General features: G+C 49.0%; 1 protein-coding gene across 1 annotated transcript; it reads left to right on the forward strand.

The window, feature by feature from the left end:
• Positions 1-2,796: 2,796 nt before the first annotated feature.
• ARL13A (ARF like GTPase 13A) lies at positions 2,797-14,367 on the forward strand (the record flags this gene model as incomplete). The annotated part of the gene is made up of 8 exons (XM_080719027.1): positions 2,797-2,855; positions 3,547-3,617; positions 9,419-9,665; positions 11,010-11,115; positions 12,393-12,574; positions 13,194-13,290; positions 13,385-13,565; positions 14,297-14,367. 8 exons carry the CDS (start codon positions 2,797-2,799, stop codon positions 14,365-14,367), a joined length of 1,014 nt encoding a protein of 337 aa, XP_080575153.1.
• Positions 14,368-25,589: the final 11,222 nt, after the last annotated feature.

Raw genomic sequence — 25,589 nt, forward strand, 5'->3', positions numbered from 1 at the left:
AAAAAAAAAAAAAAAAAAGGACTGGGGTTGTTCAGTGGTAGAGAGCTTGACTAGCATGTTTGAGGCCTGAGTTCAATCTCCAGCACCATAAGAAAGGAAAGGGACAGTCCTAATTTTTATGTTGTAATCATTAAATGAGCTAATATATGTAAAGCACGCAGTAAATTCTACGTAAACTTTGCTAATAGAGTGGATGCTGAAAGCGCATTGGCAGTGAGCTGCAGTCGCAGGAGGCAAGGGGCGGTGCGTTTGTTGCTATGGACCAGGTGGTGGTTGCCGTAGGTATCCTGGCACCTTGGGCCATTGTTAGAGCATGGCCTACCCTTTAAAAGCGGACGACCGGGCTGAGCTGCTCTGGCAAGAGGGCTAGAAACCCAATGAACCTTTCAGTGCGCCACACAGCTTATATCTTTCATGCAAAGAGAAGCAACTTCTTATCAGATCCATCAGTAACCACCTCCAGGTAAGCCAAATATATCATTATATTCATTTGACAGATGATAAGAAATCGGAAAGTTTGAAGTTAAATTTCGATGATTTCACTCTAGGCTGCCCAGGAGAGGAACCAGAAATCAAAGACAGGATCGGCAATAGGTCAGTAATCTCTAGCTCAAGTGTTTCCCCACTTGGTTACCCTACCTGCCCTTTCTTCTAAAGGAAGAATTTGCGTGATGCCAATTATGATTATTATTTTGTAGGGGTGGGCGACTGAACCCAGGGGCATTCTACCTTCAGGCTTCACCCCAGCCTATTTTATTTTTCATTTTGAAACAACCTCAGTTTTGATGAGGGCCTCCTTACATTGCGGGGGCTGGCCTTGAACCTGAGACCTTCCTGTCTCAGCCTCCCAAGTACTGGGATTACAGGTACATGTGATCACATCCGGTTTTATGTGATGGTAATTTGACCCTTTTTAGGGTCAGATACACAAATACAGATACAAATACACAGAGCCAGAGATCAAGCTCGGAAACTCTGCCAGTGATCAAGAAACAGGCATGAGCCGGGCATGCGGCGCGCTTGGAATCCCAGTCCTTGGGAGGCTGCGACAGGAGGATCGCGGTTCGGGGCCAGCCTCAGCTACTCAGTGAGGCCCTTTGCAACTCAGTGAGACCCTGTTTCAAAATAAAGACTAAAAAATAGGGCTGGGGTGTAGCTCGGAGGCAGAACCCCCCTGGGTTCCATCCCCAGTGCCACAAAAAAAAAAAAAAAAAGAAAGGAAAGAAAAAGAAAAGGACATGAAGCTGCTGTTGGGCCTTGTCTGGAAGGGAGATGGAGCCCAGACAATTAGGCTCTGGTGTCCCAAGTCCCAGAGGCTTCCTGGCTTTATGAGCAAAGTGGGTTTTCATCACAATCCCTATGTAAGGTTTCCCTTTGGTGTATCCTGAGCCAGAGTCGCTCTTCAGGAGGCCCATATGGAAGCTAAATGGTTCCTTAGAGAGTGAGCAGTGCTCTAAGACATGCTGACACTCACCTATAATCCCAGTACTGGAGAGGCTGAGACACGATGGTCACAGGTTCAAGGCCAGATCAAGCAAGAGAGCAGACTCTCAGCAACCTAGTGGGGCCTCAAAACACAAAAATAAAGGGGCTCAGAGTATAGCTGGGAAAGAGAGTGCCTCTTGGTTCAGTCTTCAGTACCACACACACACACACATACACGTGCACACACACACACAGAAAGAAATGCTATGACACACAAATGTGTGGGGGAGTGGCAGTCCTTCTAAACCAGGTCTTCACCCAACTCTGGGCTCCAACATAATCATTAGGGGAATGTAAATCAAACTCAGAATGAGCTGGGCGTAGTGGCACAGGCCTTTAAACCCAGCTACAGAGGAGGCTGAGGCAGGAGGATTGTACATTTGAGGCCAGCCCGGGGAATTAAGTGAGTTCTTGTTGCAAAATGAAAACCTTTGAAAATGAGGAGCTGGAGAAATAGTTCAGTAGTAGTAGAGTGCTTCCCTAGCATGTATGGTGTGTGAAGCTCAGGGTTCACTCCCCAGAACCACAACGGTAACAAAAAATCTAATGAGACACCATTTCACACCCACGAACAGAGTGACAAATGAAAAGACAATAGTAAATGTTGGCAAGGATGTGGAGGAACCGGAACTCTCCCGCATTGTTGGGGAGGGGGTGTGAAACGTTATAACCACTTTGAAAAAGGGCCTGGCATTTCCTCAAGAGGTTAAGCATAGATGTACTGAATGACACAGAAATTACAGCCCTAACTTTATGCCCAAGAGAAAGAACATGCCGGCACAAGTATTGATAGCAGCATTATTTATATGAGCCCAAAGTAGAAATAACCCGCACGTCAATCAGCTTATGAAGGAATAAATAAAATGTGGTACCCAATAAAATATAGCTACAAAATAGAATAGTTTTCATCCATTGAAAGGAACGAAAAAGCCAAACCTCATGGGAGAGACAGGGGAATCACAAGATTAAAGCCAGACTAATCAACTTAGTGAGAATCCTTCTAAAAATAAAAAATAAAAAGAAAGCCAGGTATGGTGGTGCCTGCCTGTAATCCCAGGACCGGGGAGGCTGAGACAAGAGGGTCACAGGTTCGAGGCTCGTGTCAGCAAATTAGCAAGGCCTTTGGCAACTTAATGAGACCCTGTTCGAAAATAAAAAAATAAATAAAATAGGGTTGGGGGTGTAGCTCAGAGGTAGAATGCCCTTGGGCTCAGTCCCCAATACCAAATAACAGTAGTCACCATCACTGCCATCATGCCCTGACTTCTGATTTACTTTCTTCCCCTTAATATTTAAGAACCGAGTTGAATCATGTTCCGGCTACTGACCTCTTGCTGGTCTTGGCTAAAGCAAACGAAAGAAAAACGAAGGTAATATTACAACTATTTCTCTAAACCCATTCCACTGTGTCTTCTGTATCTGCCCATAGTCCCTCAAGGGACAAACCATGATATATTTGGTAAGTAAGTGACGTGGGCGTGACGGGGCACAAGGTTGACAGAGGATGGCCACCTATGGGGTATGTAAACTGGGGAGCAAAGCCTGCCGAAGGCCTGGGGAGGGCTCCCTCGCCCCCTCCTACCGCCCTGGCTGGCCTTTACCAGTACCATGCATGCTAATGGTACATGCACTGGGACTTCCGCAGCCACGTCTTGGTCAGAATTCTCACCGATGTAATCCAAAGCAGCCGACCACACAGTTTAGAGAGGTAGATTTATTTGCTCAGAGACTTTTTGGAAGATTTTAGAGGTTCAATCCATGTGAGGCCAGGTCTGCAGAACTCAGTGCATGGTGGCGGGAAGCAGAGAGTGGGAGACCATGGGCCCGGCTCTCACATGATGGAGGTAAAGGAGAGAGCAGGGAGAAGCAGGAACTTGGGAAATCCCCAACGCTACAGCCCAGGGACCCTACTTGGCATACGTGCCTTGTTTCTATGAGATCAAGGTGGGTATTCTAACTCCCAACCAGTACAAGGCCTCAAACACTCGGTCAACTGGAGCCCTTTAACTTGAGTTAACAGCGGTTTTATGGTTTTCACTCACTTTTCTTTTCTAATTCCAGGAACGTGACTATCATTATCATCGGCCTGGAAAACTCGGGCAAAACTATTCTTGTGGAGGCCTTTCAAAGACGTAAGGAAATCAGAGCATTAGATACTGGTGTAGACCTCCCAGGGTCTGAGAGAGAATCATTTCACCCTCGCCTTCCTTCCTGGCCCACAGGTTCCCTCCTTTTGAGGAAAGACGCCTCCCAACTCTCATTCATCATTCTCTCTCTCTCTCTGTCTCTCTCTCTGTCTCTCTCTCTGTCTCTCTCTCTGTCTCTCTCTCTCTGTCTCTCTCTCTGTCTCTCTCTCTGTGTCTCTCTCTGTCTCTCTCTGTCTCTCTCTGTCTCTCTCTGTCTCTCTCTGTCTCTCTCTCTGTCTCTCTCTCTGTCTCTCTCTCTGTGTCTCTCTCTGTCTCTCTCTCTGTCTCTCTCTGTCTCTCTCTGTCTCTCCCCCCCTTTCTCTCTCCACCTCTGGTGTTGTCAGCCTATTTGTGTAATGTCTGTCACCTGTTCCCTTTATAAGATGTCCTCATTGGCAGTCTCCTAGTGTCAGTAGGAATGAACTCAAGCGGTGGAAAGCATGGCAGGCAGTGATGAAGGATGGTGTGTTTGAAATGGCACCTAGTTCCAGAGCTCAATTAAGGTGGAATTTGGACTAGATAAGAGACAAGTGTAAGATGATAAAGAAGTTTTATAACATGAGACTCCTCTTGGGACAGCTAATCTAGACAGGAGGAGCTTGAGAGAGGTCCACAGTTCGGAGACGCGGGAGTTTAGTACTACGCCTCCAGTTCAATACCCTGACATTTCAAGAGGCGGTTGCACAGGAATCGGGAAGTTGCTATGCTAGTTGGGAAGAGCCAGATAACTGCTAGTCAGGCGCACGGGGAGGCCAGCACCTGTCCGGCACAGGACACCCCCACCTGTGTTTATTGAATCAACAAAGGGGTATGATGACATGGCTGAGTGACATCTAACCTGGCAGCCCTCAGCAAAGTGCAGGAAACTTGAGTCTTCTGCCACTGGCCTACTTGAAGCCATCTCAGTTTCCTGAAACCACAAGAGTAGCTAGCCTTCGGGCTCAGCTTGCCACCATCTCCCTAGTTATCAGAAAGACTTCTACAGAACCCGACCGTGGTCAGTCGTGGTGGTGTATGTCTTAATCCTAGTGCCTAGGAGGCTAAGATAGGGTCGCAGGCTCGAGGCCAGCCTCAGCCATCTAGCAGGACCCTCAGCAACTCAGTGAGACCCTGTTTCAAAATAAAAAATTAAATAGGGCTGGAGTAGCCGGGCGTGGTGGCGCGCGCTTGTCATCCCAGCATTCGGGAGGCTGGTACAGGAGGATCGCGGTTCGCGAACAGCCTCAGCTACTTAGTGAGGCCCTTTGCAACTCAGTGAGACCCTGTTTCAAAAGAAAGAATAAAATATAGGGCAGGGGGTGTAGCTCAGAGGTAGAGTGCCCCTGTGCTCCACCCCTAGTACTGCAAAAAAGATAAAATAAATAGGGCTGGGGTGTAGGCTGGAGGTTGAATGCCCCTGGGTTCAAACTTAGGTACCAATATATATATATATATATATATATATATATATATATATATATATATATATATATATATATATATATATATATGGCTGGGGGTATAGCTCAGAGGTACAACACCTCTGGGTGCAATCCCTGGTAAACACACACACGCAGACACACGTGCACACCTGAGGCTAATTTTCTGGCGCTTTGCCTCAGCCTCACACCTAGATCCCATTCAGTTTGGGTGCGGCCTGGGAATCTCTATTTTGAGAACTCCCCAGGTATTTCTAATGGTCAGCCAGTGTAGGGGCGGATGCGTGTGGAATTAGTGAGTAGAGTGTTTGCCATTCGCATTCCTGGAGCGCAGTGTCTGAAGGGGCCCGGTGCTCGGTGCTCGAGTGACCTGAGACTGCTGCACACCGCACCGGTTTGTGGGGAGACTTCACTCACACAGGAGTGTTGAATGGGCGCTCACATCCACCTCGGGAAAGGGCCTCACCCCACCTCTGTTCACTCGGGACCACCGGAGTCCCTCTAGCAGGTTGCTGACCATCACCCCTCCCCGCCCCACCCCAGCAATGTTTTGAAGATGATTGCCAAGTGCAGATAATTGCCTAGGAAGGAAATTCCAGTCTGCGCGTAGTACCTTGCGTAAACATTTGGAGACGCCAACCATAAGATATTTTGGCCTGCAAGCTATTATTGTTGATGACACACCACTCGCCAGAATGGTGCTGTCTGGCGTGTTCACATGGGGCAGGAGAGTCAAGCAGGAGCGCAAACAGGTGCTCTAAATAAGGGCACCTGCACCAGTGCAGAGCTGATACACTGGAATCACCTGGGGCCTCTGTTTAACCCTTTCTTTGCAGTGTTGGGGATCACTCTACTACTGAGCTTCACCCCCATCTACCTAAGAGCTTTTAAAAACACCCGCTGGCAGCCGGGCGTGGTGGCGCGCGCTCGTCATCCCAGCATTCGGGAGGCTGAGACAGGAGGATCGCAGTTCGCGGACAGCCTCAGCTACTTAGCGAGGCCCTTCGGAACTCAGTGAGACCCTGTTTCAAAATAAAGAATAAAAAATAGGGCTGGGAGTGTATCTCGGAGGTAGAGTGCCCCTGGGCTCCATCCTCAGACCCACAAAAGAAAGAAAGAAAGACACCTGTTGCCTGTCAGGTATAGTAGTGCATGCTATAATCCCGGCAACTGCGGCAGGAGGATCACAAGTTCAAAGCTAGCACGGGCAACTTAGACCCTGTTTTCAAGAAGCTTTTCAAGGTGGGCATAGTGGCGCGCTCCTGCAGTCGCTGTACTTGAAAGAGTCAGGCAGGAGGATCAAAGACCTGAGGCCGCCCACAGCAACTTAGAGAACCCCTCGGTAACTGAGTAAGTCTCTGTCTCCAAATAAAAAAAAAGACAAGGGAGGCTAAGACAGGAGGACCACAGGTTTTGAGGACAGCATTAGCACCTTAGTGAGGCCTTCTACAACTTAGTGAGACCCTGTTCTAAAAAAAGATAAAATTGGGCTGGGGGTATAGCTCAGAGGTAGAAGGCCCCTGGGTTCAACCCTCAGTGCCAATTTTTTTTTAATTAAAAGGGCTGAGGTGTAACTCAATAATAGAATGCCCTGGGTTCAATCCCTAGTACCAAGAAAATAAAAAATAAAATTAAATTCACAAACTGAGTGTGGCGGGACACACTTGTAATCCCAGTACTTTCGGAGGCTGAGACAGGAGGAGCCCAGGTTTGTAGCCAGCCTCAGCTGTTTAGTGAGGCCTCTGCAACTTAGGGAGCTCCTGTTTCAAACTAAGGCCTAAAAATAGGGCTGGGGGATAGCTCGGAGGGCGAATGCTTCTGGGTTCAAGCCCCAGTACCACACAAAAATTTTAAATACAGAGCTGGGGGTGTAGTGTAGCTTAGAGGTCGGGTGCTCCTAGTTCAATCTCTAGCGCCAAATCAATACAAAGCAAAGTACAGAAGAACCAGGCTGAGGGAGTCGCCACATTACACTCGCGGCTCCCGGCCTAGAGATGCCGAGTCCGCCGGGGGAGCGGCCCAGCTCGCGGCGTGCGGCCAGCCCCAGGCGGGAGGACGGAGGCTCGCAGCTGGGCTCAGAGCGGTTACAAGGGGATAGAAGAAATACGAGAAGTGGAAATTGTCATGACACGACTTTGCGGCATGAGCGTTCGTCAACAATACATTGTATTATCTGAGGAATTGTTAGGCTTCAAGTAAAAAAACAAAAACGCTAGGGAAATTGTTTTCCTGACAGAAAAAAACAATATAAAGCTTGTTGAGATGCAGGAAACGAGACCTTGAAATAACCGAGATTTCATCTATTCTCTTATTAGTGTTAAGTAGTCTAATACAAAGAAATATCACATCAAAGTTAGGGCTGGAAACTGTATGTTTGTCTCAAAGCTATTATTAAAAAAATCATTGAGAGCCGGGCGTGGTGGGCAGGCTTGTCATCCCAGCATTCGGAGGCTGAGACCGGAGGATCGCGGTTCGCGGCCAGCCTCAGCTACTTAGCGAGGCCCTCCGCAACTTAGTGAGACCCGGTTTCAAAATAAAGAATAAAAAACAGGGCAGTGGGTGTAGCTCGGAGGTCGAAGGCCCCTGGGCTCCATCCCCAGACCTGCAAAAATAAAAAAGCTCATTGATGAACAGGAAAACCAGATGTACGAAAACACTGTATATGTTTATATAATCAGAATTCTGGGGATGCAGATACTTGCAAAGATTCAAAAACATATTACTTAGCTCAAGACTCATTTTGGCAATCCCATGGGAAATGTCCCAGGTAGCTCTGATGCTGTCTTAGTACTCCCGGGTGTGGGTTGCAAGAATACATAAAATGATTTATTTTCATTTGCCACTAACATGAGCAGAGAGTGAGGGCCAGATTTTTCAGCTCAACGGGGTGCAATATATAAAGACTGTCATTTGGGAGCTGAGGACTGGAATTCCCTGTGGGGTTTCATTGTTCTGGCCATGGCCTTTTTTTTTTTTTAGGGTCTGGGGATGGAACCCAGGGGCATTCTACCTCTGAGCAACACCCCCTGCCCTATTTTTTATTCTTTATTTTGAAACAGGGTCTCACTGAATTGCAGAGGGTCTCACTAAGTAGCTGCGACTGGCCTCGAACAGTGATCCTCCGGTCTGAGCCTCCCAAATGCTGGAATTACAAGCATGGGCTACCACACCTGGCTTCTGGCCATGGCCTTTAAAGGAGAAATGTGTCTGAGTGTGACATAGTTTCCTGGAAGAGGTATGTGAGAGACTTCTAGCAGAACAATCTCACTCTCTACTGAAGGTAGTAAAGCCCATGGTGGCAGGCGAGCTGGCGCGCCCCTGTAATCCTAGTACTTTCAGAGCGGAGACAGGAGGCTCGCAGAACGGTGGCCTTGGGGACTTAGCAAGATCCAGATTCCAAATTAAAAAATGAAAGAGCTGGAGGTGTCGTAGCTCAGAGGTAAAACGCACCGTGGTTCGATCTCCAGGACCAAAACACCAGAACAACCCACAGAACCCGACTATGTATAAGCGAATGGGCACGCACAGAAATAGATAAAGAAGCAGACAAGGTACTGGGGCAGAGAAAGAGAGAGGAGAGAGGAGAGAGGAGAGAGAGAGAGAGAGAGAGAGAAGAGAGAGGAGAGAGAGAGGAGAGGAGAGGAGAGAGGCCAGAGAAGGCTTCCCAAACAAGTGGTGCTTTCTGAGTGTGCTGGCACATGCCTGGAATCCCAGTACTTAGGAGGCTGAGACGAGGATGGAAGGCTTGAGGCCAGCCTCAGCAACTCAGCGAGGCTCTGTTTCAAAGGGCTGGGGTGTAGCTCGGAGGTAGAATGTCCCTGGGTTCCACCCCCAGTACCACAAAAACAAAACAGCAATCGGCATTAAGGAAGCGCTGGGCAGCGGAGGCGCTGGGCTGCGGGAATGGCACCTCGAGGGAGCGGGCAATGAGCGTGGGGCCGAGGCAGGGAGAGGCTGCGCGGGGCCTGAGGGCCTGGAGTCAGGCAGGAGCAGGTGGAGCCTGCGCGCTCTCCTGGGAGCAGGGCCCGAGCCTGAGGGCCGCCAGGGCGGGAGATGGTGGCGGGGCAAAGTGCTGCTTTAGAAGGACGCAGCCAGAGCCAGGCAGGTGGGGCGCGCCTGCGATCCCAGTTTGGGGGAGGCTGAGACAGGAAGATGGCAGGTTGGAGGCCGGGGCGCAGGAACTTAGAGGGTCCCTCTTTCCAAACTAAACATCAAGAAGGCTGGGGGTGTGGCTCAGAGGTAGAAGGCCGCTGGGTTCTGCCCCCAGAAAGAGGAGAGCGCGTAGGGAGGGCTTCACCTAACATCTGTCTCCCTCCTGCCCGCGTGCAGTGCTTCCCAGCAGGATACACAGTGTGACTCCAGAACTGTCTACACTCGTGCTCGACGAGTACGAAGTGTCCATCTACGACCTCGATGGCGACACGAGAGGCCGAGAGAAATGGCCCAGCTACTATGTGGAGGCGCAGGGGCTGGTCTTCGTGCTGGATTCCAGCGACCTGCGACGAATGCCCGAAGCGAAGGTGGTCTTAACACGGCTGATGGCTGATAAGAGACTGGCAGGGAAACCCATCTTGCTGTAAGATCTGCTGCGTGACCTATTTTCCCTTCCCAAACTATACCTTGAGTGTAGATGTGGGGGCTGGCTGGTCCCGGCCGCACCCAGCCAGACGCCTCTCCCGCAGCTCGTGGCGCGCACGGCCCAGTCCTCTGAGGACTGCTTTCAAGAGCCACTTTTGAGCGCACGTTGCCGCGTGGAACAGGTTACCTAATTATACAAAAGGAATTCTGAAGGTCCTCGTGATGCACACCTGTCATCCCAGTACTTGGGAGGCCGAGACAGGAGGATCACAGGTTTGAGGCCAGCCTCAGCCACTTAGCATGACCCTGTTTCAAAATGAAAGACCTGAACTTCCTGAGTCTTTTCTGCTTTTGCTGGCAGATCCCGCAGCCCTGCGGGGGCGCAGAACAACTCCTGTTTTGTATAGCGGCTCCCAGTGGCTTCCTCCCTAATTATCTTGCTGAAGAGCTTGTGACTAGCTCTTATTTTGAGTTGGCAGTGCAGGCGGCCAGTGAGGCCCCACCCGCTTCCAGCTCTCTTTCCCGTCCCTTATTAGCAACCCAAGCACAGAGCTTAGCATAAGATGTAAAAGCTTGAACCCTATTCATATCCCAGCTAGCGATTTGAATTAAAGTTCGATGCCATGAAGCAGGAGGAAGCGGCGCGCACCTGCGATCCCGCACGTAGGAGGATGGGAAGAGCGCAGGGTCGAAACCGGCCTCAGCAACTTAGCGAGACCCCGTTTCAAAAAGAAAGGGTTGGAGGTGGAGCTCGGAAGTAGAACGCCCCTGAGCTCAGTCCCTGGTACCCAAACTAAATCAATAACATCATTCGCACTAATCCTTTCTCCATTGGGAAGTGGCTAGAAAATCGGGGGCTCATCTTTTTTTTCTTTTTACAGTACTAGGGGTGGAACCCAGGGTCATTCCCCGAGCTACACCCCCAGCCCTCTTTTTTATTCTTTTATCTTGAAACAGGGTCTCACTGAATTGCAAAGGGCCTCACTAAGTAGCTGAGGCTGTCCACAAGTTGCGATCCTCCTGTCTCAGCCTCCCGAATGCCAGCTCATCTTATTAGAAATATCTTTCTTTAAAACTAATTCCTAAGCCAGGGATGGTGGCGCACGCCTATAATCCTAGTACTTGGGAGGCTGAGACAGGAGGAATGCAGGTTGGAGACCAATAAATTAGTGAGACCGTTTTCAAATAAAAAATAAAAGGGGCTTGGAGTGGATCTCAGAGATCAAATGGCCCTGGGTTCCATCCCCAAACCAAAAGCAAAAACAAATTCCTGGATATGGGGCCACTGTACCAGAAAGAGTGACTCCTCTATTCTTCCCTTCCTCTCCTCTGCCTTTTCTAGACTGGCCAACAAACAAGACAAGAAGGATGCTCTCCTGCCTTGCGAAATTATTGAGTATCTGCTTCTGGAAGGGCTGGTAAACGAGAACAAGTCCGTGTGCCGCGTGGTAAGTGCCAACTCCCCTCTTTCCACCCATCTCCACCCTGGCTCTGGCCATTCCCTCATCAACCCCGGGGTTGGCGCTGGGGCAAGATGTGTACCCGCAGTCGACATCTGCGGTGATGAGACTGAGAACAGACATCACATTCTGCGGCGGGCGTGCTGGCGCACACTTGCCATCCCAGTACTTGGGAGGCTGAGACAGGAGGATCGCAGTTCACGGTCAGCCTCGGCAATTTAGTGGGGCCCTCCAAGTAAAAGTATAAATTAGGGTTAGAGGTATGTCTCGGAAGTAGAACGCCCCTGGGCTCCATCCCCGGTCCCAAAACAAAACACAGCTCTGGGAAGTTGAGTGTTTTAATATCCCATTCAAGGTCACACATCACTTTGTTAAAGGATGGTGGTGAGCATCTGGAACCCCAGCATCTGGGAGGCCGAGACAGGAAGATTGCAGGTTCAAAGCCAGCCTCGTCAACTTAGTGAGACCCTATTTCATAAGAAAAAAAAGACTGGTGATGTAGCTTCGTGGTAGAACACCCTTGGATTCACTTCCCTGTACAACACGCGGACACACACACACACACACACACACACACACACATATTTTTCAGAGAGCCATTTTGAATCTTATGGAAGAAAAAGAACCAGCAAAAGACTAGGTTTTTTGGTGTTTCATTTACTTTCTCAGAAGTGAATGGTAAGCACGCCTTAGGGAGTCTGGAGTCTGCCCAGGCCCAGCACAGCTAATATGTACCTTTGCTATTTATTTGTTTACTTACTTACTTATGTACACTGGGTATTAAGCCCAGGGGCGTTCTACCTTTCAGCTACACCCCCAGCCTTATTTTATTTTTAACATGAAAACAGGGCCTCATTAAGTTGCTGAGGGGCTTGCTAACTGGCTGCGGTTATCCTCGAACCTGCAATCCTCCTATCTAAACCTCCCAAGCACTGTGACCCCAGGCATGTACCACTATGCCTGGCATATGCCTGCTGTTTGTTTGTTTGTTTGTTTGTTTTTGCAGCACCAGGGATAGAACCCAGGAGCATTCTACCTCTGAGCTCAACCCACAGCCCTTTTTTTATTCTTTATTTTGAAGCAGGGTCTTCCTAAATTGCAAAGGGCCTAAGTAGCTGAGGCTGGCCACCGCCATCCTCCTGTCTCAGCTTCCCAGGTACTGGGATGAATACGCCTGCTCTTTAGAGGAGAGTGATTAGGCTTGTTGACCCCAGGCGTCCCCAGCTCCAGGACTGAGATTCCTTCTTGTCTTTTTGTGGTTGCAGGAGCCATGTTCAGCCATCAAAAGTCTCCAAAGGAAAGAATATCACCCGTTGATTGAAGGGCTACGCTGGCTATTGATTGCTAGTGGAGAGAACGACGAAGAGCTGGACATCAAGCCGCCCCCTCTGAGCATCCCGGCCATCAAGAGTAGCAGAGGCTCCAGAGAGAGATGTGCGTCTGACAGGTGCGGCTGCCTCTGTTACATTCCGCTCTCAGGCTGGAAGCGGGGTCAGTCCTCGCCACGAGCTCGCTCGGGGTTCTCTGTGCAACTAGGCCGCTGGCAGGACTATTCACCCCGTACCAGGGTTGGGGTGCACCAAGGTAAAGCCAACCCATCCACATGCCAGCCTCTCCAAAGTAGGCTGTGTCTGCTCCCCAGCCAGTCGATGCGGAGGAGAATGGGAGCATAGGACCACACCTGCACCCCCAGTCCTTGGGGCTGAGACGGCACTGCTAGGGGTCCTACCGGACCACCTATGAATAAGTGTCCGGAGGGGCACCACATCTCAGCCTCCGGAGAGATGAACTGCCCAGGTGTGTGAAGTGAGGGCCGAGACAGGAAGATGGCAGGGTCGAGGCCAGCCTCAGCAACTTAGTGAGACTCTGTTTCAAAAAAATGGGCTGGAGGTAGAGCTCAGAGGTAGAATGCCCCTGGCTTCAATCCCTAGTCCCCCCTCCAAAGCGTGTGTAAATGTCTGTCTAAAGGCAGGAACAGGGTAGTCACTGCATTAGAGAAAGAAGCTTGAAATGTGCGTTTCTACTACCCTTTTGTCCTTTCAAACTTTTTCCAGCTTTTCTACCAGAGTGGGAATGTCCAAAGAGAAAAGACGCCATTTCGAGAAAAGACACCACTTAGTACAATGTTCATTGGAAGCCAGGCCCCTAAAGCCGATCCTGCAGGTAAACGGGTCTTTAGATGTTCGTACCTAGGGATACATCCGGGAACTCTCAGCACCAACTGACTTTTCTTCCCCACTATCTTCTTGTTGTACAGAAAGAAGGGCTGAGATTAAGGCCTAAAAAGAATATATCAGTAACATTTGCTTTAGATGAACCCATGGAGGAAGGCGAATGTTCTGGAGGAAATGGAGCTCACAACTCTGCTCTGCCTCGCTACAATCAAAGCAATGACTTACAGATGCCAGCTCCATACATTGATAACAAGCTTTTGGAAGGTAATGAATCAGTGGTTAGCAAAGGAAAGATAGAAAAGATCTGGGCTAGCCGGGCGTGGTGGGCACGCTTGTAATCCCAGCATTCGAGAGGCTGAGACTGGAGGATCGTGGTTCGTAGACAGCCTCTGCTACTTAGTGAGGCCCTGTTTCAAAAAAACAAAATAAAAAATAGGGCAGGGGGTGTAGCTCAGAGGTCGAATGCCCCTGGGTTCAATCTCTAGACCCGCAAAAAAAAAAAAAAAGAAAGAAAGAAAGAAAGAAAGAAAAGACCTTGGCACATACCTGTAAGCCCTGCACTTTGAGGGCTGAGACAGGAGTACCACAGGTTGGAGGCCAGCCTCAGCAACTCAGTGATACCTTATTTCAAAATTTTAAAAAATGAAATATATGGTGGGAGAGTGTAATTCTAAGAGGTAGAATGCACCTGGATTCCACCCCTTGTACAAAACTAATACTGATATAAAGTACTTCTCTCACAGTTGCATACTCATTCCTATTTTGAGGCTGGGCATCTCCTGGCACTTTGGTTAGTGAGGAGAATTCGAGTGAGCACCTGAGAACTGCCTTCTGGGGGAAGTACTCTACATCATTCCTGTTGTGCTGGCACGTGACCTGCGGATGGCTCTAAGGCTGTCTGAAAGGTGGCGATTCTCTGTGGTAGAAGCACAAATCGGTAAAACCTTTGTGGAAGACAGCTTGGCTACCTTGACTTCCCCTCCCTCTCTCACCAGAGATCAAGAACTTTAAAAATGTGGACGGCACTGTGCACGGTGGTGCACACCTGTCACCCCAGCAATATTAGGAGGCTCACAGAGAAGGCTCGTTGGTTCAAGCCCAGCCTCCGCAACTTAGCGAGCCTCTTTTTTCAAAATAGAAAGGGCTGGGTTATAGCTCAAAAGCAGAATGTCCCTACGTTTAATCTCTGTTACAGAAAACAGAAGCAAAACACCAGCGGGAGGCCTTTGAGTCGGTCCTCTCATTTCTTGAGCTGGACCCAAACATGATTCCATAAGTTTCACATAAAGTACCTCAAGGATGTTGGGTGTTGGCATCATGCCCAACAGCTAGATAGTGGAAACCACCTACATGTCCATGACGGGGATTACTAAAGAAAGATGCCTGCACACAATGGAATACTATGTACACATTAAAAAGATTAACGATGACCTACGTTTACTGACGTGGAGTTTTCCACAACCTGGCCTGTGGTTAGGGCAAACCACAAGTGAACATCCAGAAGGCACAGCGTGTCTATGTACGCTGTGTAGCTAACAGGAGGCGGGACACACAAAGACGAGCAGCACTTTTCTCCCAGTATCTAGAAGGATCGCAGGTTCAAGGCCAGCCTCAGCAACTTAGGGAGGCACTCAGCAACCTAGCGAAACTGTTTTAAAACAAGAAATAAAATAGGGTTGAGGAGTGTAGCTGAAGGTAGAACATCACTGGGCTTGAGCCCCATGACAACAAGGGCTCACTGTGATTAATGGCCGCGATTTCTCACTGCCCCTGAGACCACAGTCTTCAAAACTGTCATGGTTGACCTTATCATGTCACTGCAGCTCTGAAAGGCCTCCAGGATCCCCAGGAGCCTTGGGTTGGTGTGCATGTGGAGGGGCCTAGATGTGGCCACGCCTATGGTCTGGAGCAGGAAAGGAAGTGCCTTTCTCTTGCTCAGCAACCGCCACAAAATGGCTATCCAAAGTTGAAATCCATTTTCATTTCTACAGCCTCAATACCCAGGATGAAAAAGAGAGTGGATGCCTGGGACACAGAGGAGATGTTACTGGAAAGTCCCCACGGAAAACCCTTTGGTGCCTACGGTTAGTACTCAAATAAAGGGCAGATGGGGGGTGTAGCGGCACACGCCTGTATTCACAGTACTTGGAGGCTGAGGCAGGAGGATTGCAGGTTGGAGGCCAGCACAGGATAATTTAGTGAGGCCTTGTTTCAAAATTAAAAAAATAAAGAAGGGCTGGGGGTATAGCTCAGAGGTACAGCCCCTGAGTTCAATCGTCAGGACCACAAAAAATAAATAAAATAAAAATCGAGGGCATAGGAGAGGGAGCAAGAGTGAGTGAGGCTGGGCCAGTGGTGCACACCTGTACTTGGAGGGCTGAGGTAGGAGGACTGGAGGCTCCAGAATAGCCTCAGCAGCATAGTGAGACTCAGCAACCTAGCAAGACCCGGTTTCAAAACAAAAAATTTTAAAAATCGGGCTGTGGGTGTAGCTCAGAGGTAGCATGCCCCTGGGCTCAATCCCCAGTGCCGCACACATGTACAAAACGAGAGAGAATGGGAGAACGTAGGAGGGCTGGTGCAGAGTGCGGTGCCTTGTGGGGCGCAGGCGCCGCCTCCTAGGAAGCCAGCCGGCACCCTCCTTCCTTGAAGTGGTCTGGGAAGAAGCAGCCCTGGCACTCGGACTCACTTACGCTAACAAGCGCTTTTCTCTCTCTTGCTACACTTAGGCTACTAAAGGGAGAAACAGAGGGGACTCAAAAGAAACATCTCATATACCCCTTCAACAAATAGTCCTATCTCCAGAACCAACAGAACACTCTTCAAACTTCTATTTGGTATTTCTACACATCAGTCCACCTATTCTGACCTTTGATATCACACCCTTGAGCACCACCATCATCCCTGCACTCTCACCAGCAAGCCAATCCCATACCCAGCAAGAGGCGGAAATGTTAGGTGCCATCGACTTGAGAAGAGACACCACCTAGACAAGCAGCCAGTCTCTCTACCCAGAGGATGCCGCCGAAGCGGGACCGATGACGTGACCAGGTGAAGCAACATCAGTGCAGGGCTTTCTCTTCAAGGTTCTTGAACGTCAAGAGAGTGGCAAAATAAATGGAACTTTTTGTTGAGAATGGTGCTCTGCGAAATCATTTTTAGCCACACCTCCCAAACAACTCGGCTCGGAAGTCCCCGCCATTGTTGGGGAAGTCAGACCGTGGCTTTGCTGCCCCTCAGACACAGCCACTGCCGGCGCTGGGGTGAATCCCACCCAGGCCGGGGTCGGTCAGCATCCTCACTGCTGTGACCGACACGGCTTAGAGGGGAAGGACGGATTTGCTCAGAGTTCTCGAGAGTTCAGGGGTTCAGTTCATGTCAGGCCAGGTGTGCAGAGATCGGGGACTGGCCATGGACAGCAGGAAGGAGAAAGCGAGCCTTTGCTTGCACATCCTGAAGGCCAAAGCAAGACAAAGAGAACAAGGGGAGGAGACAGGCCCAAGGCCACATCCCCGGGCCCCTCTGTGGCAACCAAGCCCTGCCTCTAGCATGGCTACCCGGTTTCTATGAGGGCTGGGTGTCCATTCTAACTTCCAAGCCATGGCGGAGAGTGGGAGTGGGGCTGGCAGTTGTCCTTTCCACTATCACCGTGTTCGTCATGAGTCCCACAGCCACCATGCACTGGGCCCCTCTGGATGCCAGGCATCTATCACATTCACAGTGACCTCTGGGGCTACGCATTACACCTGACTTCACTTCACCGATGAGAAAACTGTAAAGATCAGGGAATTGAATCCGGACTTGTCCAACTCTAGAGGCCAGAAAAGATTAGGGTCAGGAAGATTCATTCATTCATTTCCTTTTCCTCCTTCCTTCACTTCTTTCTTTCTCACGGTACTGGAGATTGAATCTAAGAGTATTATACCTCGACGCTATGCCTTCAGTGCTATTTTAATTTTTATTTGGAAACAGGGTCTCACTAACTTGTTGAGGCTGGCCTCAAACCTGCAATCCTCCTGTCTCAGCTTCCCACAGGCATGTGCCACCACACCTGGCTAATCATGACTTGGTGTGTGTGTGTGTGTGTGTGTGTGTGTGTGTTTTGTGGTGCTGGGGATTGAACTGAGGGGTGTTCTACCTCTCAACTACAACCCCAGCCCTATTTTACTTTTTATTTGGAAACAGGGTCTTGCTTAGCTGCAAAGAGCCTCACTATGTTGCTGAGGCTGGCCACGAGTATTGCCTGTTTTTAACAGATATCATCATAAGCATACTTTTTTGTGTATGGTATTGGGAATTGAAGCCAGGCCCTTGGACATGCTATGCAAGCCCTCCACAACTGAGCTCCATCCACGCTCTCATAATTCTCTTAGTGGGATAAAAATCTAGCACAGAAAGACCCGACTTACAGCCCTATCCGGAGAATCGAACGCTAAGCACGCACGTCTGCTCTGATCACCAAGGGAGCTGCCCCAGGCACTTTCTGGGTCTTTGACCGGCTTCAAAGTTCAGCTTATTAATCATGGAGCCAAGAAAAATGTATAAACCTCTAGTCCAACCCCTGTTGTTATACCAACGAGGAACCCACGGGGTACACGCACATACAGGGTGCAGACGGGCTAATCACCGTACCCAGTGCTGGCCATGTTACACACAACCTGTAATTCTACTACTTAGGCTGAGACAGGAGGATCACAGGTTCAAGGCGAGCCTCAACAACTTAGCAAGACTCCATTTTCAAATAAGAAATAGGGTTGGGGGTGTAGCTCAGAGGTAGAATGTCCCTGGGTTCAACCCCCAGTAATCGTCCTCTGCAAAAAGTAAGAAAAGAAGAATGTCCTGGCAAGTGCAGAGCCCTAGGTTCATGAAAGAAATAAAAGAAGGAAGGAAGGAGGGAAAAGAGAGGGAGAGGGAGAGAAGGAGGGGGAGAAGGAAAGGAAGAGAAAGAGCAATAACTTAGGTTTGGAGCATGGAAACCAGGAGTGGTAATCCAGATGTAATCCCCCAGAGGTGTGAGTACTTGTGGTTTGAACGGTTCTTCCTTCACAGTAGCCTCTTCGAATCACTCATTTGCCAGGCAGTTGCTACTGGCCAGATCAAGTGCACAGACCACAACTTCACTCTTCCCAGGGAATCCTGCCAACCAGTGTTCTTTTTAAATATTTTATTATTTTATAAGATTTGGGGGATTAGGGAAAAGAAAAATTAGTCTTGAGGAAGGGAATACTTCACATAATGTTATGTAGGCAGGTGTGGAGGCAACATGCCTGTAACCCCAGTACTTGGAAGGCTGAAACAGGAAGATTGCAGGTTCAAGCCCAGCCTCGGCATTTTCAAGCCCCTCCCCCGCAATTTAGTGAGACCCTGTTTCAAAACAAACTAAGGCTGCCGGGCATGGTGGCGCGTGCTTGTAATCCCAGTACTTGGGAAGCTGAGACAGGAGGATCGCAGGTTTGAGGCCAGACTCAGCAACTTAGTGAGACTCAGCAACTTAGACCATTTCAAAAACAAAAAATAAGAAGGGATGGGGGTGTAGCTTGGAAGTACAATGCCCCTGGGTTTAATACCCAGCACCAAGAAATACAATCAATAAAATAAAAAAGGGCTGGGTGTGTAGCTCAGAAGAACAATGCCCCTGAGTTCAATCTCCAGTACCAAAAACATGTGTGTGTGTGTGTGTGTGTGTGTGTGTGTATATATATATATATATATATATACACACACACACATATATGTATGTATTTATACACACACACACACACACACACACACACACACATCAATGAAGCCTGGAGTGGTGGTAATCAGTACTTGGGAGGCTGAGACAGGAGAACTGCAGGTTCAAGGACAGGCTCAGCAAGCAGTGAGACTCTCATCAACCTAGTGAGACCTTGTTTCCAAATAAAAATAAAAATAGTGCTGGGGGGCATAGCTTGGAGGTAGAATGCTCCTAAGTTCAATCCTCAGTAACACACGCACACACACGCATACACCTATATCAATGACACCGCTGCCATGTGCCCGGTGAGGGAGAAAGTGGCAGATACTCCGTGCCGTTGGCAGGTGGTATTACCAGCTCAGGGTGCGGGTCATGGGAGTGGGGGCTGTACTTTCTGCCTCTGTGTCCAGCAAGTGCCGGGCTCAGGTGGAGCGCACCCGGCGGGCAGAGCAAGGCGAAAGGAGCACTGAGACGGCGCCAGGATGCTTCAGGATCCCACGCAGTCCTACACTCGTGCTAGTCGCCACCTCCAGGAACTAAAATAGACCTCTGGTGCTAAGAGACAGCAGGCCCCTTACTGCTGCTCTGGAAAGGCAGCCCAGTCCCAAGAACCGGCCTGCTGTTGGAGACAGTGGAAGGCTGCACGGCCACTCAAGATGGCACTCGTGGGCACTGTGGGGTGGGAATCAGAATGTGGAAGTCAAGTGAAATCGACGGTCGAAGGCAAACAGACCAGTACATTGCCAGAGAGCCGAAGAGCCGAAGCACCACGGTTATGGCAGAGCCCACACCCTCTCCCCCACAAGTTAGTTTTGTTTTTGTTGCTGTTTTGGGGTGGGGGTGTGTGTGGTACTGGGGAAACTCCAGAGGCATTTCATCTCCAAGCTATACCCTCAGCCCTATTTTATTTTATTTTTTGTGGAACTGGGGATGGAACCCAGGGGCATTCTACCTCTGAGTTATATCCCCAGCCCTATTTTTTATTCTTTATTTTGAAACAGGGTCTCACTAAATTGTGGAGGGCCTCACTAAGTAGCTGAGGTTGGCCGAAAACCTACAATCCTCCTCTCTCAGCCTCCCAAGTACTGGGATTACAAGCATGTACCACCACGCCTGATTTTATTTGAATTTTTAAAGTGGGGTCTCACTGAGTTGCTGAGGGCCTCACCAGGAGACTGACCTGCTCAGTCTGGCCTAGAAACTGCTCCTCCCGTCTCAGCTGCCCAAGTGCTAGGATTAGAAGCCGGTGCCACCACAACCGGCTACCCCTCACGTTTTTGTTTTTGTTTTTGTTTTCGGTACTGGGGATAGAACCCAGGGGCATTCTACCTTCAAGCTCCACCCCTAGCCCTAATTTTTAGTCTTTATTTTGAAACAGGGTCTCACTGAGTTGCTGAGGGCCTCACTAAGTAGTAGCCAAGGCTGGCCGCAAACCACGATTCTCCTGTCTCAGCCTCCCAAATGCTGGGATTACAAGTGTGAGCCACCATGCCAGGCTCCCCCTCAAATTTTAAGACCTCTTTTTCTTCAAGAAAATTTCCATGCTGATCGCAGTGACAGAGACCCCTGCCTTTTAGCTGGCTTGGGCATCAACTCCAGAGGCGATCTGATTCACTTAGAGGAGCCGCATGCTAAGGGCCTGGGGCTTCGAAATGGGCCGATCGGTCCTCCCCTCCCCATCCTGGAATGCAACTGCCCTTTCAGGGTAGCACTGCGAGAGAAATTTCTTCCACACCCCAGCACAAGCAAATAACTCTAGGATGGGAGTTTACAAGAACTTCTATGTGGAGCCGGGCAAGGTGGGCCCTGACCTCAACACCTTCCTAGACCAAGTGTTTCTAGAATTAGCTTTCACTCAGTAAGTTTAGTTTTAATTTCAACAAATATCTTTAGATTTTTTAACTCTGCAGTTCAAATAGATTTTAGATTTAGAGTCAAATATAAGGCAGAGAGCTTGTGTATACTTTTTACCCATAGCCTTCTAATGGCACCATCTTACCCAGCTCTGGTACGTTGATCAAAACCATGAACGTACACTTTATTTTGATTTCACCATGTTTTCCACTAATGTCCTCTTTCTATTTATGATTTAATCCGGGATCAGGTACAGTAACTTGTTTAGCTTTGAAGCTCCCCCCCCCACCCCAGAAATAAGGCCGAAAGGTAAGCTAGCAGGTGTTGGCGTTCACGATGCTGAGCTAGCGCAGGAGGAAGCCCCATTGCCTCTGCACCACGGCCGAATCCATGACACCCCATCACAGTTATTTTCAGAAAACATGTCTTCCATTAGCACTTCTCACAGTAGTACAAAAGGATTTGACAAGTGGGTTATTTTTAGCAACCGATATTATGAAGGTGACAAAATGAGAGGGATGGCCTTCCCTGTCTGTTTTCTCTAATTCATTTTTCTTCCAACTGTATTTAAACTTTTCCTTAGAAGCTGTAATATTTAACTATAACATAAACGCTGAGAAACACCCACACCAACAGGGAAGGGACTGTTTCCAACGTATGTTTGGTCTTGTTTGCCTGAAATTAAGAGGCAACTTTGAGTGGTTGGCCTCGCCATTTCTCAACTTTACCATGGTGCAAAGTGAAATGCGTCCAGTTGAAACTGTACTTTGAATATTGAGTTGAGATCTTTTCCCAGGCTAGTGACATGCAGGTCCACACTCTAGTAACGCTGGCAGCTCCCAGGCAGCCACGCGGTCACAAAGGGAAACTACAGCACCTACGACGGGTGGTGGCTTAGGTGGATTAAATGTATTAAATTCTCTCTTCTCTCTCATCTCTCTCTCTCTCTCTCTCTCTCTCTCTCTCTCTCTCTCTCTCTCTCTGCACTGGAGATTGAACGGAGGGGCTCTGAGCCTTTTTTAAAAAATAAGACTCACACCTAGCACGGTGGCATACAATTGGAATCCCAGTACTTGGGAGGCTGAGAAAGGAAGATCACAGGTTGGAGACAAGCCTCAACAACTTAGTGATGCCCTCCACAACTGAGTGATACCCTGTTTCAAAATTTAAAAAATAAAACAGGGCTGGAGGTGTAGCTTGGAGATAGACCACCCCCAGGTTCAATGAAAAAGAAAAGAAAAGAAAATGCACCACCCATGGTGGCACACTCCTGTAATCCTATTACTGGGGAGCCCGAGACAAGAGGATAATAGCTTTTAGGCCAGTGTCTGCAATTTGGCAAGACCCCCAGAAATTTAGTGAAACCCTGGTTTTTTTTTTTTTTTTTTGAGGGTCTAGGGACGAAACCCAGGGGCATTAGGCCTGCAAGCTAGACCCCTTACCCTATTTTTAAAATTCTTTTTATTTTGAAACAGGGTCTCACTAAGTTGCGGAGGACCTAAGTGGCTGAGGCTGTCTGAGAACCGTGGTCCTCCTGGTGAGATCCTGTTTCAAAATAAAAAGCTGTTCCCCTCGGCCAGCTGCATCCCTTCCCTCAGCACCTGCCACATGGCCAGTGCTGAGCTGGATGTCAGAGGCACACCAGGCACAGAGCCCTGCCCTTCTCACACCTGACAGTCCGCGCGGAGGAGACGAGCAGCGAATTGGAACAGCCTCTTGTTCTCAAGTATCCCTTGGCTTGTTTTCAAGTAAAGGTTATCAACAACTGCAGACAGTGAAATGCAGAAAGACATACATGATGGAATAGAAAAAATTTTAAATGAGCTTGTCGAAAAACTTTAAATCTCAAACAAAGTAGTGTTATTCCATTTCAACTGTGCTTTGAGCTGGCATTAATTAGCAAGCTGTAAGGCAGCTCCGACTGGTTTATGAAGCTTCATAGGCCTTTGAATATTCTTCCTAATGATCCTGAAAGCGATCACCTGCAACTTGATCTTCAAGGTGAATGGTTAGAAGTCTTAAACAGCAAATGGCAATCATTCTCTTCTCCTTTTCGGCTCCCAAGTCATCAGACAGCACTATCAAACACTCCGACTCCATGGTTCTCACTACCGGCCACACACAGCAATTATCAGTGCCGGTGGCCTGGCTATGGCTGTGCGCGAGGCTCGGAACTGAGCCCAGAGGTATTCTACCTCCGAACTACTCCCCCAGCCCAATTTTACTTTTTTATTTGGAAACAGGGTCTCACTGAGCTGCTGAGATCCTTGCTAAGTTGCTGAGGCTGGCTTCAAACTTGCGATCCTTCTGTCTCAGCCTCCTAAGTATTGAGAATAAAAGTGTGTACCACCACTCCCAGGTTTTTGCTAATTTGCAAAAAACAACAACAATCAAAAACAAACCTGGAAAGCCGGGCATGGTGGCACACGCTTGTAATCCCCGCGCTTGGGAGGCTGAGACAGGAGGATCGCGCAGGTTCCGAAGCCAGCCTCAGCTCCTTAGTGAGGCTCTCAGCAACTTAGTGAGACCCTGTTTCCAAATAAAATATAAAACAGGTCTGGGAGTATAGCCTGGAGGTAGAAAGCCTCTGAGTTCCACCCCTAGTACCACCAAAAAATAAAAAAACCTGGAGGAATTGTTTTTTGTACTGGAGACTGAATCCAGTGGCATTCTACCTCTAAGCTACATCCTCAGGCCACTGTATTTCTGTATTTTGAAGCCGAGTCTCTCTAAATTGCGGAAGATCTCATTAAATTGCTGAGTCTGGCTTTGAACCTTATGATCCTCCTGTCTCCGTTTCCTAAGTACTGGAATTACAGGCATGTGCCATCATGCCCAGCTCCCTGGAGGATTTTAAGGGGCAGTTTGAGACCCATGGCCCTAACTGGAGGATCACATGGTAATAAAGGGTAGTAAGCTGGGGTAAGAGCCAGGCTGGCAGCCATTCCTGACTTCTAGCTTAAGACTGATCAAATATTCCAAAGAGGGATGGAAATAGACCAATCAGGGCTCAGATTGAAGGAATTGAAAATGGACCAATCAGGAGAGTTTCCAGGCTATATAAACTAGCTTCCACAAGCAAAGCCAGCAGACTGGCGTGAGAGCAGGCAGGGGGTGAGCAAGCAGCTTGGTTTAAGAGGTAGAATGCAGCAGAGCAGAGCAGCAGCGGCAGTGGCCACAAGAGCAGGGCACTTGCAGCCCCAGAGCTGTGCCGCCAGCAACATGCGCACGTCCACAGCGGGGTCGGCGGCCAAGGCAGTGTGAGCAGCAGGGTGCGGTGACCCTTTCGGAACCTGTTCTCTGTCTCCTCTTAAACACTCTACCCTGATGCCTGTGTCTCCCGAGCTGAGCATTTTAGCTCTTGAAGACAAGAGCCAAGGTAAGCTATGTGTCTGGGGCAGAGACCCCTCACCCCAGTCCAAACCATGGTGACCGCTGTCTCGGTAGCCGTACAACAGAATACCTGGGGGATCTTTCAAATATCCAGATATAAGGTACACACTGTAGGCCAATGAAATCAAAATATCTGGGAGTAAGACTCAAGTCCCAGGAACTAGGAGGTTTCGTGTGTGTGACACTGAGCATTGAACCCAGGGGCACTGCTCCTCAGTGACCCCAGCCCTATTTTATTTTCATTTGGAAACAGGGTCTCTTTAGGCTGATGTGAGTATGACTACTTGCTGAGAATGCTCTTGAACCTGCAGTCCTCCTGTCTCAGCCTCCCAAGTGCTGAGATTCCAGGTATGTGCCACCACGCCCGGCAAGGAGGGTTTTGAAAGCTTCACAGGTGATTCCATGTGTGGCCCGAACTGCAGAATCACTGTAAGAAATGACGCTCCAAACTGAGCTGAGGGTGATGAGAAGCCGGCGCTAAGTGCTCCAGCAACTCGAGGATGAGCATAGCAAGAGGCCAGCTCTGGGAAACAGGGAGTGGGCAGAGGACAAAGCCTTTGATACAGTCCCATGCGGAGCTGGGTACAGTGCCACAGGCCTGGAATCCTGATACGCAGGAGGATCACAGGTTAGAGGCCGGCACACTGACTGAGTGCGACCCTGTTTTGAACCTGAAAATCAGCTGGGTATGATGGTTCATACCCATAATCCTGTACTGGGGAAGCGGAAACAGGAGGATCAAAGGTTTGAGGCCAGCCTCAACAGTTTAGCAAGACTATTTCAGAATTTAAAAACTCAAAAGGGCTGGAGGGTATAGCTCAGAGGTAGACTGCTCCTAGGATCAATTCCCAGCACTGCAGTTTTGTCCTGTTTTAATATTAAAGTCAGCTCATTTCCCCCAATCTATGAGGGTTATGTTTATGGCTTGGTTAGAATTAGTAGCGACTGATAGTAATTCCGAGCTCATTTTTTTGACCACTTCCACCTGAACAACTGCAGAAGGAATGGGAAGTGAACGCTTCAAAGGGATGCTGGCTTCTGCCAAGTCCAGATGGGGTGAGCAGAAAAGTCAGCTATTTGACCTACGCGACACCTAGTTGTTTAATCTGCGATTTAATATACACTTTTACTCATCACGCCGGACAATGCGCCGGGAGACAGAAATCCTACGCAGAGCTTCTCATCCTCGGCCACACGTTAGAGCCACCTGGGGAGCTCTGAAAATAATGATGCGGGTCACACGCATATTGAATTAGATCTGAGGAGCTGACGCACAGGAAGCTGTTTTAAAAGGTCTTCAGGTGACTGGAGTGTGAAAAGCA

Source organism: Muscardinus avellanarius (assembly GCF_963383645.1).
Source record: "Muscardinus avellanarius genome assembly, chromosome: X".
In the NCBI taxonomy this organism is placed as follows: domain Eukaryota; kingdom Metazoa; phylum Chordata; class Mammalia; order Rodentia; family Gliridae; genus Muscardinus; species Muscardinus avellanarius.